We start from the raw sequence: 13689 nt of genomic DNA, 5'->3' as shown, positions 1-13689 counted from the left end.
AGTTCTTCCCTAAATTTGAACCGTTAGTATTATTTTGCCTTTTCGACCCTGATCTAGCCCCGCAGCGCCCTTACCTCTGCTACTAATACATTGTGCTGCATCTTCTTTCTGGACTTCATTATCCGCACTATAGCAGCTTCTATCTCATGTTTTCTGTCGTCGTCTACTTTCTGCCTCGTTTCTTTCCTTTCTGGGTCAGATTCACCTTGTTTGGCAGCAACTAAAAGACAAAGACATTTACCATGTAATTACCACGTAATGCAAAAAATGTAGTTTAGAGACAAAGATAATTTAGTATTATCCACATAGGCCCATTTCAACCTGAGTATACACATACACTTATTAATTCAAGAGAACATTGAAGAGAACATTCAAGAAGAACATTCAAAGGGGCCTACTTCAACGTTTATTTTCACAAATATTTAAATAAGTAACGATCACTGATACAAAAATTCTGCTTATTCTTTTTAAGTATTAAGAATTTAATTTTACAGAGATAATAAAACCAATTTTGTTTTTATTAAATACAATGATCCCTCTCCTGGAAGAAAAATGGTAGCTGGATATATTTAATAGAAAAATTATCAGTAAATAATTTTCATTGCTGTGACTTCCAGAGGTCAACTCGTACTTTACCAACATAACGTCAAGATATCTTAAGAGGAGGAAAGAGTTCTATATTGCCAAGATGTAGTTAGCTCAATTTAAATAATGAGAAAGCACCACTGGGATGTCAGCTGAAAGAACTCCAGAACAAATACTTTATTTGTTCCTCTCACAGATTATCTAAACAATTTATCGTACGTCTTAATTTTTCTTTATGTCACAATCTCACTATCACTAATGCATAGTACATTCCAACCTTTCGGAGAAGAGAAGTCTTACTCTGTTATTGCCTACTGTCTTCAAGGCAACTGCTCAGGAATAAATACTGAAGTCCCTTTCTCTTAAAACTTTGCTCTCACTGAAGTAGCAGAAAAAGAAAAGTAACAGATTTTTTGTTTATCTGGTCATCAATAAGAGATAGATAATGAAGTTTTGGGAGGCAGAAATTGGAAAATTACAAAGAACCGCCTAAGACACTGCTGGCTTAGGCACGGGCACATCCACAAGAGAGCAGACTGTACAGTTCAGAAGATCATTCTGGTGTGTATGTCCACTCAGCGGTTTCTTTTTTTTTTTTTTTTAACTTTTTTTTATTTTTGAGACAGAGAGTGACAGAGCATGAATGGGGGAGGGGCAGAGAGAGAGGGAGACACAGAATCTGAAACGGGCTCCAGGCTCTGAGCTGTCAGCACAGAGCCCGATGCGGGGCTCGAACTCACGGACCGCGAGATCTTGACCTGAGCCGAAGTCAGACACTTAACCAACTGAGCCACCCAGGCGCCCCTACTCAGCAGTTTCTAATTAGAATCCCTTGGTTAAGAATTCTTTCAGTACCTTTTTCCAAGTTAAAGATAATCAGTATCTTAAGAAGAGAAGAATTAGATTAAAATGACCTCCTAAGAAAGAATAATGTTTTTACTCAAAAAAAGCCAACGTCATTAAAAAAGAGAGGGGGAGGGAGAGAGAGAGGGGGGGAGGGGGAGAGGAAGAGGGAGAGAGAGAAAGAAAGAAAGAGAGAGAGAGAGAGAGACAGACAGACTCAGAGTAAATAAAAATCAATGTAATGGGGAAACCTTAACTGAATCCTGGACCTAAAGAGTAAGATATGAAAGGCATTTTATTTTATTTTTTAATGTTTATTTTGGAGAGACAGAGTGTGAGCAGGGGAGGAGAAGGGGGGGAAGAGAGAGAGAGAGAGAGAGAGGGAGAGAGAGGGAGAGAGAGAGAGAGAGAGAGAGAGAGAGAGAGAGAGAGAGAGAGAGAGGGAGAGGGAGAGGGATGCAGAATCTGAAGCAGGCTGCAGGCTCTGAGCTGGCAGTACAGAGCTTGGTACAGGGCTCGAACTCATGGACATGAGCTGCGAGATCATGACATGAGCCGAAGTCAGACGCTTAACCGACGAAGCCACCCAGGTGCCCCTAGAAAGGCATTTTTGAGGCAACTGTGGACAAGTAAGTGGAGGTGGTATAAAATATTTATTTATACAAATAAGTATTATGGAATTATTAATTTTCTTGGGTGTGATACAGTATTACAATTATTTTGGAAAATACCTTATTCTAAGGAGATAAATGTATACTTAAGTATTAGGGTGGGGGAGTGTAATGTTTGCAGATTAATTTAAAATGCTGTAGCAAATATATACACATATGAAGGGGGAGGGTGGGGTCAAGGGCACCGGAGCAAATGGGACAAAAAATTTAATGACTCATAAATACAGGTGACGGCCATACATACCTTTGTCCATTATCGTGTTTCTCACTTTTTCTATGGATTTGAAAATATTTAAAATAAAAAGGTGGAGAAAAGAATTTTTTAATTTTTTTTTTTTAACGTTTATTTATTTTTGAGACAAGAGAGAGATAAGAGCATGAACGGGGGAGGGTCAGAGAGACAGGGAGACACAGAATCTGAAACGGGCTCTAGGCTCTGAGCGGTCAGCACAGAGCCTGACGTGGGGCTCAAACCCACGGACCGCGAGACCATGACCTGAGCTGAAGACGGACGCTTAACCAACTGAGCCACCCAGGCGCCCCAACAATTTTTTAAAAAACAATCTACTGTGTTCTGCTAGATGTGACCACCTAAATAGGTATATTCCAAGATAAATGGGAAGGCTGTGGTGATACACACTGGATTAGGAAGTTTTTTAAAACGTGAGGGCAGAAGCTCACTCTCAGTCTCGCACAATACCCTTCCCTTAAGAAGAACATAACAGAGGCACATGCTTGTGTAAGGGGGTACAGATGTATCTAGCTATATCTGGGAAAGGGTTGGGGAAAAGTGGGATGCAGTGGTGGGGAAAACTGTTAACTATGGAAATTGCTGTAGATTACAGTGAAATCTAATTTTTTTTTTTTTTTAATGGTTATTTATTTTTGAGAGAGAGACAGAATGCCAGCGGGGGAGAGGCAGAGAGAGCAGGAGGCACAGAATTCAAAGCAGGTTCCAGGCCCTGAGCTGTCAGCACAGAGCCTGACGTGGGGCTTGAACTCACAAACCATGAGATCACAACCTGAGCTAAAGTCAGACACTTAACCGACTGAGCCACCCAGGGGCCCAGTGAAATCTAATTCTTCTCAAAGGTTGTATTATTTGAGTAATATTTTTAACTTCTTTGTCTAAACTTCGATTCCTGACTATAGTAAGAGCAGCATAATTAGGTTAGGACAGAGTCTTTGCATCTTCGATTATGAGCCAAAAGGCAAGGATGTATTTTGACAACTTAGGAAAAACCCATGTGGTCACATACTTATCACCAGAAAGAAAATTTTAACTTCTACAAAATATTTTTAAGAGCCATGATAATCTAAGTGCCGTTCCTAAATGAAAACATTATTTCTTCCTAGAATTTTATAGCTGAAAAGAACTTTAAGAGATCTAGCTGAATTCCTTACCATACAGAACTGTATTCCTATTTTAATTAAAGTGTTATATACACACATTTAACATCAAAAATAAAAAATTCTATTTTCATCAGATCTAAAATACTACACACACACAACACACACACACAACCACTGCCACCCCAAATTAAAAATCCAGAGAGAAGACTATTTCTTTTTGAGAACAAAAATAGTATCTGAAATTATTATTGCTGGACATAATGGAATCTAGGATTATAGAGTTACTTATTTAGGGTAAAGCAGGGTGAGGTTTGGTAATTCAGATTATGTATCACCATACATCTTCCTCTAAATCTAGAATACAAACAAGTCCTGAAATCCAACACCTGTATCTACCTAAATCTGTAAAGTCTTATGCCCTGCACTGGGGAAAAAAAGATATTTTATTCCATGACTTTTTAAGCATAGTTCTGTTTTTATTTTCAATTTACATCTGTGTCCAAACATGAGGCTATTTTTGGTGATGAAGGTACAATGATATGGTCTGCAAATATGGGACAAATTAGGCAATGCTTTAAAAGAGACACCACCCTGCTTCAGAAAGCATACAAATCCAATCAGGGCCAAAAAGGTCAGTAGAAGTGTGTATACAATGTTTTTTTAATGTATCCTGGTAATCAGTTACAGATTTAACATTAAAATAATTTTTAAAAGACTCTTATAATATAAACACAATTTTTTAAAGTTAAAGAAACTACAGTCATTTTAAACTTATTTTAAAATACTATTTTTCTACAAAGACTACAGAGCTGTAATGGATGAGTCAGTCCTGTGAAGCTTATCTAATAGTAATTTTGAAATCAGGGAACAAACTATGTTAGAGGTTTAAACATGAGCAAAGGTAAAGTGCTTTTTCCCCTTAAATACATAGAAAACACACGTTGTACACTATGTTAAGTATATAATAAACAGGATGCTCATTATTAATTAAAAATAAACACATTAAAAATTGTTCACAATAGGGTCATTTCTAAGCTTTTAAATGAGAGATAATATGGGTTTTTAAGGTTTTGCAACTTAAAAAATACCCATCAAAACATAAATAGCTGCATCTAAAAATCAAACTTTAGATAAATAACCCCCAACTCTGACAAATTTGTAAATCAGTTTAAAAAAGATGTCCATCATTAGTTAACTCAGCCAATTAAAAACAATTATTTTATAAATACTAATCTATAACAAAATTGTATTTAACCTGTTGAAAACCAAATGGAAATAAATACCTTGTTCACACTACAAACTACTTTTTAAAACGCTCACCGTACTTGGATTCAACTGTATTTTGACAGGAACACATATGAATAGAGCTGCTTTAGTCCTTAAACCTACGTGTCACACAGCATCAGAAATGCAGTACTGCTTTTGAAGAAAGAAATCCAACAGATAATAATTTTTTCAGAGGAAAAATATAATTCCAGGTACCTGTTTGAATCTTGACTCTGTGTAGTTTGGATGTGAACTGATCATTAACTGTAAATATGTGACCATTTTCTATTTCCTTTGACTTGGGTTCTTTCGTGAGAACCCGCTGGGTTGGTTTACCACAGGCGAGGGACTGCAGGGCTCGAACAAGCTCTCTTTCAGGGATATCGGTCTCTTGTTGAATTTCCTGAAATTTCACCAGATTGACAGAATTAGACTTTCTGAAAGATTAAAGCAGATCAGTTAATTACTAAGTAAAATCAACCAAACAGGAGAGATAATTACATGAAAGAAATAATTTACAACAAAGAATTCCCTGATTATTAGGACACCTCACTAAAATCTCACTTATTTGAACTAGAGGAAAAGGTGATTCAAATCACAAAATATTGAAAAGACATGTACTTTTTTATTTCAGGAGATATAAGGCCTAGTCTAAAAATGTCATCCAGCAGAGATTATTTGGGACCTGCTCTACTATTTAAGTAAAAAAAAAAACGAAACAAAGTGTTAACAAACACGATTGCTTTTGGAAAAGCTCTACGATCCTACAAGTGGACCCACACTACTTCTGCTCAGCAACTTCTTTTCTAGAAAGAAGCAAAGTCAGCCCAAAGCTAAGGCATTCTACCATATAATCAAAATTCACAATCCGTGTTGACCATTTACTGCCTGTATGACCAAATGAAAAAAACATAAATTCCTGGTAATTAACATTAAACATGAAAAAAAGTAAGAAATGTTTTCAAGTCCAGGTGATAATTTTTGCTTCTTACCATGGTATGAATAAAATGCAATAGTACAAACAAAAGCAGTTTAGAGAAGAATGAATGTGTAATGTCTTGATTCATCATGCTCCTCTCTGGTCCACGGGACAGGAAGGGAATTGTACATGTATACGATGTAGTTCCTACATGTCTACAGATGTATGATGCCACCCAGCCTTCACAGCAGGGCAGATCGCTTTGATTTGCTGTGTAAAAGCTATTCTTTCTCAAGAGCAGCTCAGGAAGAATAGGCATATTGATCGTGTAACTGATCTGGAGAGAGTCATTCTCTCTTTCACAGGAGTCTGAGCACCAGCGTGGGTTTCTCTAAAGGACTATCAGTGAGGAGTGAAAGAAACGCGAATTTTAGTGATGATGAAGCACATTCCTTTGCCTCAAATGATCTCTGTATGTCTCCATACTTTAGCCATTTCAAATACTATAAATGTTAAATCCTGGCAAATTAAATAGGTGCTATTACAATGTTGATTATCATTATTATTATGTGTGACAAGTGACTTAATCACATATTCTATTGTTTAGTCATACTGAGAGAAAACTAGAAACTCCTTCTTAGGTGATATTTTACAATTACAGATCATTCCCAGAGGTGACTATTGCAATTCAGTGTGCATCCTTTAGGACTTTTCCTATACATCTACATATCCACACAGGAATACAAATCCATACACACATGCGTATGTACAGGAACATGCCCATTAATACACCAGTATTAATGTTAAATATAAATGGGACACCTCCTCTGTAACATGTACTTTTCCCATTCTGGCACATGTACCCTTTCATTTTCTTTTGCTTTATTACCTTTTTGGTAGAAGTCTTCTACCTTTCTCGCTAGAATGAGTCCTAGGAAACGATGATGATTCTTATTAAAATATTGCTTTCCTCAAGTTATTTTCTGATTAACTGATTTTTATATAAAAGTTGATTTTTCATCTGAACTCTTCTATAAGAATGTTCCCAGGTGATTATCATAGTTGACAATCACCCTGCCTACAAATTTTGTCAACTCCTGATATTTTATAAATTTCACTTTTTCTTAGTGTTAGGACCTGCAGAACAATGCTGAATAATAGTAATAATTAGGCAGATATCCTAAAATCTGTTCCTACCTTTCATGGGCAGAGGTCTAATATTTTACTACTAACTACTGCTTGCTTATTAGGTCTCTCGTTAGATATAACCTTATGACATTAAGGGGATTTCATTCTATTCTTAGGTGGCTAAGAGTCCCCCATATCCTGGAAATATGAAATGAAGACTGACTACTACAAATGCTTTTTGTATATCTATAGAAATCATTAATTGATTTTCTCCTTGAAAAGTCTGGCAATACAGCAAATGCTCAGTTAACTTTATGATGATGATGATGATGATCATGATGATGATGAAGGAGGAGAAGAAACCTTCATTATGTTAACAAATTCCTTCTTTGTATTCCAGGGATAAATCCTATTTGGACACACGGAATCATTCTTTCAATATGCTGCTGAGTATGACTTGCCAATATTTTATTTAAGATTTGTGCATTTCTTTTTTTTTTTTTTAAGTTTACTTATTTATTTTCAGAGAGAGCACAAGCGAGTTGGGGAGGGGCAGAGAGAGAGAATGCCAAGGAGGCTATTCGCACAGAGCCTGATGTGGGGCTTGATCCCATGAACCATGAGATCATGATCTGAGCCAAAATCAAGAGTCAGGCACTTAATTGACTGAGCCACTTCAAGCGTCCCAAGATTTGTGCACTTAAAGTTGAATAACCTATAGCTTTTTCTTTTTTGTATTCTCCTTGTTCACTTTTAGTAATAAGGTTATGTCAACCTCACATATTTCCAAGAGCAATAGGTGTATTTTGCTTTCTGAGTTGAAAGTTCTCTGTATAGCTTTCAATTTTAATTTGCTAATTATATTATTCAAATCTTCTAGAAGATCTTTTTTATTGTCTTGTCAGGACATTTGTGAAGGATTTCTGTGATTGCAAATTGTCTATTTCACCTTGTATTCCCAAACACTTTCCTTTCTATGATGTGAAATTATGTTATTAATGATGTTAGCACTTCTTCATGAGATACCAATTATCACTTGGTTTTTAACTGATTTCTATTTAAGTGCTACTGTCTAACATTAATTTTGCTATTATCCATAACTAGTTTTTATATTTCAGACTCACTCTCAAGAAAATTTAAGAAGTATAATAAAGAACATTCAGAAAAATATATATTAATTAATATCTACATGCCTTTCAAAAACCAAATGCTAGTTACTATAATCTAGGGTAGAAACTACCACTTTATGTACTTCCTGATTTTAGCTGTTTTAAACCATAACAAACTTCTATTCATTAAAAAAAATACATAAAAAGAGAAACAGCTTCAGCAGCTTGACTACCATGGATGAAATGTGACACAACATATAAATGCCACCTTTTGCAGGCAGCTTCTGAGATGGCCCATAATGATCCTGGTATGTTTTAGCCTTGTGTGATCCTCTCACAGTATTGGGGCTAACTTGGGTGATCAAGAAAATAAGAAGTGACCGTATGCGACTTCAAAGGCTAGCGTCATAAAGGCATGCCAGGTTCTGCCCGGGGCTCTTGGATGGCTCGGGTTAGGGAGAGTTTCCCACTGGTATGCAAGGACAACTGAACAGCTATGTGGTAAGGGCCACGTGAAGAGACACGGAGACCTCTTTTATCAAGAGCTGAAATGAACTTGCCAGCTACGTGGAAGGAAGAATATTCCAACAGCTTGGAAGTGTATTTTCCAGGCACAAACATTAGATGACTGAAGCCCCAGGTGACATCTTCACAACCTCATGAGAACATGTGAGCCAAAACTCACCAAATGAGCTCCTCCTAAACCTCTAATCCACAGAAACCAGGAAAGATGATAAATTGTTAGAGGCTGTTTTAAACTTAAGTTTTGAGATGTGTTATGTAGCATTAAATAACACATACACCGTTTTACTGAATTTATAAAGAGTATTCAGAGTTAAAAAATCAGCCTCCTTTTAAAGTATTACTTTCAACTATCCTCTCTAATTTGTGGAGGTGAGTTGTGTAAAAGAGCCGGCTAATAATGCTTACACAGCAGACTAGAATGCAACATATGGTATGAGTACAAACTTCAAGTGCCTTCTCACAATGCCCCCTGTTCAAGATGCAAGCAGCCAGAAGGCTTTGGAGCCACAGGAATGGCATTCTACATATGCCATTTATGCTCAGGCATCTGGTTTGTTACTTAGCTAACATTTGAAATATTAGAGGAATTTTCTGCCTAATTTTACCCTCTACTTAATGATGCTCATTAGTATCAGTGATCCCAAGTCAGTTGGGAAAGAGAAGAGTAAGCCCGAACCACTAAAATTACTAGCAATTCTAATAATGGCTTTAGAAAGTGAGTTTATGGTTTTGTCTCATTATTTTCACCAGCTCTTTATAAAGTAGGACTGAAAACCAGCATTAATTAGCATTTATCAGCAGTTTATTTTGCTTAAAATATATTACCCATGGTAGCTGCAGATTACAACAGTCAAGCTGTTAGAGATCATTTAAGTCCACCCCTGTTTGAAAAGGCTTACAACTTGAGCAAGGTCCTCAATACTTGCTTAATTAATATCCCTGGGACTAAATAAATCATATGTAACTTGCACTGGACAGTTGAGGTTACTCACCTAGGTAAGTAAGACACACCTGGAAATAGATAAGACCAAGACCTCTTGGCTTAGCCACCAGACCTACAACACTTGGGTTTCAAAGCATTTCTTTTAGGTGTATCCCATAAAAACAATAATCTCTTAAATGCAAGCATGAAGGTAGGTATAAAATAGGCCTACAGGGGTGCCTGGGTGGCTCACCTGACTCTTGATTTTGGCTCGGGTCATGGTCCCATGCTCACGCGACTGACCCCTGTGTCAGGCTCAGTGCTGGGACACTGGGCGTGGAGCCTTCTTAAGCTTTCTCTCTCTCAAAAATATCTACAATTCAATTCTGCCCTAAACTTCAAGTGAACTTATTTCTATGTTCACGGTATCTGAAAATTAGCTTTCAATTAAGAATAAATATGGCAATAATTTTACAGCTTTTATCTTAAATTTACACTTAAGAATCACGTGATCTTGGGGCCCCTGGTTGGCTCAATCGGTTAAGTGTCCGACTTCAGCTCAGGTCATGATCTCACGGCTACTGAATTCAAGCCCCGCATCAGGCTCTGTGCTGACATTTCAGAGCCTGGAGGCTGCTTCAGATTCTGTGTCTTCCTCTCACTGTCTACCCCGCCCCTCTCATACTCTGTCTCTCTCTCAAAAATAAACAAACATTTAAAAAAAAATTTAGGAAGAATCACATGATCTTTATTTCCACTCAACGTACCTATTAAAGGCATGGGAAAAGACTAATTGCATTTAACGTAATCAGAGGTCTTGGTGGAGGAAAGAAAAAAAAGATGGGTATAAAAAAGAAATTTGACACTACCAAGATAGTGTAAAACTAGCACTAGACATACAAAGCGATCAGATTTGACTGCTCAGAGTGCAGAAACAGACCCACACATATATGGTGAATTGATTTTTTTCATAAAGGTGCCAGGTAATTCAAAGGGAAAAGAACAATGCTTTGGACAAAGAACAATGGAATGAACAACTGAATATCTGTGTGTGGGGGGAAATAATTCTTAATTTTTACCTTATTTTTTGTAAGTAAATTCTAACATTTCTTAGACAGGATATCAAAAGCCATGAACTATAAAAGGAAAGTGGCAACTGGACTTTTTCAATATTAAAAGCTACTGCTCTTCAAAAAATATCATTTAAGGAAAATGAAAAGGCAAGTGACGGTGTGAGAAAATATTCATACCACACAGATCTGACAAAGGATTTGTATCCAAAATTTGTAAAAAGCTTTCCAAACAACCCAATAAAGACAGGAAGAGGCGCTTCACCAAACAAGACATGTAAGTGGCACAGGAACACACCCAGGATTCTCTGCGTCTTGATCGCCATCAAGGAAAGGCAAGTTAAATCCACAGTCACATACAGTTACACACCAAATAAAACAGCTACAATTTAAAAGTATTAAATTCTGGAGACGATATGGGGCAACTGGAACTCTCCTACACTGCTGGCGGGAATGTGAAAGAGCACAACACTTTGGGACATCGTTTGGCCGTCTCTTAAAAAGTTCAACCCATCTTTCTCTTCCTAACAGCCTAAATCTGAGAATGACTCAAATGCCCATCGCTAGGTAAGTGGGTAAAGAAAACGTAGTAAATCCGTATAACAGAATATCATTCAGCAATAAAAAGGAACGAACTACTGAAACCATACACACACCAACATGGACGACTCAAAAATACGTGATGGACAAGCACAACACATATTCTATGATCCCGTTTACAGGAAATTTTAGCAAGGCGAAACTCATCTATTGTGATACAGAGCAGATCACTGGCAACGTTGGGACAGTGAGCTGGAACACATTGCAAAGGAGTATACACATTTAGAGGGTAATATTCTAGATCGTGATTGTGATGGCACTTGTACAAGTTCACAGATCTGTTAAAACTCCTAAAATTATGCACTTAGATGGGGTATGTTTTATCATGTAACACTCATGCTACAATAAAGCTGGTTTTTAAAAAAATGAAATGAAATGTGAGCCAGTAAGTATGCGATGGTCAGATAGCTCCATCGCCCAATTTTACGTTGTTTTCTCTAACGGTACTCAAAGGTTACTTAATAAAAATAATACTCAAATGATAATAACTTTAAAGGTTATTCAAATAAAGACCCCTGGTAAGCGGGGAGAATCAGAAACAATACAATTGCTTAAAATTTATATAAGCGACACATACCTCAAACGTGTATTTTTCTCTATTGTTAAAGAGCATTAAAATGGTCATCTGGAAAGTGGAGACCTGCAGTATGTGCTTCCGTGTGTTAGAGCCAGTTACTTGGGCCCCTCCAACACCAACTTCGGATCCATCTTCCTGTTTCATTTTTTAAAAAATACAAACAAGACAGAATTATCTCGTGGTAACTTTAACAGTATGTTTGAAAGATAAGCACTGTAATATCCAACTGTCCCCATAAAACTGCCTAACTTATTCCTACATAAAAAGGAAATAGAACTTAAAAAAAACAGGTACGTGTGTATGTACGTATGCGCACACATGCACACACACATGCACACTCATTCATTATTTAGGACCGTCCTTTTTTTCCCCCATTATGAACATTTTAATATATCTGAGCAAGTAACGAATCAACGATTCCTTATAGTGATAGCTAAAATTATTTTAACGGTTCAGGATGGAATAAAAGACTTAAAAGACAACACTGTCATCATACTCCTACCAAAAGTAATAGGGGTTTCTGTCTGTGTGGTCTGATCACAGTAAGATCAACTAACAGCACAGGATGAGGGGAAAAAAAATCTCTGCCATCCTTAAGCCTGTTTCTGCTCTATGATTTAAGTACAAAGTAGAAAGTTAAGCCTTCAGCAATTAACACGCGAATTGTTTTTTAAAACCCACTATCTATTTAACCCAACTTCAAAAGAAAACATGATTATTTAGGAAAAAACCCTCTCTTTCAAAACAAAAGCAAGCAATAATTAAAAGCTGAGTTTGTTAGTATCCATAACCTTACTACTTACGCTCAAATATTTAATAGTGTCAAACATGAACTGTAAAGAATATTTTCCATTTCATTTAAGCATAAAAATTAGAACAGGTGTAGACATTAACAATATTTAAAAAAAGCGGGGGGGGGGTTAGAGTAACTTATATAAAACCATTAGGACTATTCTTAAAATACAGAATAAAACTGTTATTTGCTGCCTAGATGACAGTTCAGGTATTTTTTTTTTAATGTTTTTCTAAAAGATTTATTATTTATTACTTTCTTATTTGAAGGCAAATGACTTTGATTTGAATGATATCCAAGCAACGCAAGCAAGTTATTAGTCTAAACTTCACAACGTTGGATGTAAAAAAGCTATTACGTTTTTTAAACAAAAGCAATTCACTAGTGCCTTGCTAATTTTTAAAGTAAATACTTTTGTAGTATTTTGTACATCTCACAAATGCCATGTTAATTTTCCTGGTTTTGATTTACTGGAAACAAAGATTATAGGAGATGTGAGAATTCTGAAAAGGGACTAACACCTTTGTATGCTCTTAAATAAGCTTTTATTAGCTTATGCAACACTGTCTCAAATCTAATCTTATACATAAAATGCACAATTATATTATTATACGTTCCTGAAGGAAGGCTACTGAGTCTTCATAGTGTCCAATAAAGAACAGAAGGAAGTAAGTTAAAGCCAGTTTCCCCTTGTGAATATTTCAAACAGACAGGAAAATAAGAGGAATACATAAATTACCCAGGTCAACAAAAATCAGAAATCAATTCCATAAATTAATTTCCAGTTACTTAATGTGAGTATGTTCCAACTGTCAATAGTTACCTTTTTAACTGGTCCGTAAAAGGTGGCATTGAGATCTGCAGAACCCATATGATGCTGGAGCGTGAGCTGTCGACCACTGTGTTTGGCTAAGTAAAACCTTTAGCAAATCAAACCAGGTTTTAGAGAGTCATGTAACTTACATATTTGAAATTATAAACTACAGGATAATAACCCTTAACAAGTGTCTATGTATAAGGGCAATATTAATTGCTATTAGTACACTTTGCCCCTGGCCTGCAGATCAGCTGCTACTGTCCCTAAGACCACTTTTCTCCACAGTAACCCAACAATCCGTTTGTTCTAAGCCATGGGCAGACGTCCACGATACAAAATACATTAAGGATGAAGACATTAGTAAACTGGCCCTTTGAAAAGAGTTTACACAACTCATTCTCACACATTAAGCAGCATGAAGAAAACATTCGCCTTTTGAACATTAGGTAAAACATGAAGTACAGGCATCCTCAATCAGGAACACCACTAATGCTCAAGTTTTTTTTTTTTT

General features: G+C 36.5%; 1 protein-coding gene across 5 annotated transcripts in view; it reads right to left on the bottom strand.

Annotated features, from left to right (window-relative positions):
* CUL3 (cullin 3) overlaps positions 1-13689 on the bottom strand; it is a 95053-nt gene that overhangs the window by 3023 nt on the left and 78341 nt on the right. For all 5 annotated transcript variants that reach the window (XM_049615832.1, XM_049615831.1, XM_049615833.1 and 2 more), the window contains 4 exons: positions 13185-13281; positions 11569-11703; positions 4935-5121; positions 75-220 (listed from right to left, as the gene is read on the bottom strand). In XM_049615832.1, coding sequence (XP_049471789.1) covers positions 75-220; positions 4935-5121; positions 11569-11703; positions 13185-13281 — 565 coding nt within the window. The remainder of the gene's footprint in view (positions 1-74; positions 221-4934; positions 5122-11568; positions 11704-13184; positions 13282-13689) is intronic.

Source organism: Panthera uncia (genome assembly GCF_023721935.1).
Source record: "Panthera uncia isolate 11264 chromosome C1 unlocalized genomic scaffold, Puncia_PCG_1.0 HiC_scaffold_3, whole genome shotgun sequence".
In the NCBI taxonomy this organism is placed as follows: domain Eukaryota; kingdom Metazoa; phylum Chordata; class Mammalia; order Carnivora; family Felidae; genus Panthera; species Panthera uncia.
Note: the sequence above shows the minus strand (reverse complement) of the source record. Positions and strands in the feature narration are given on the sequence as shown.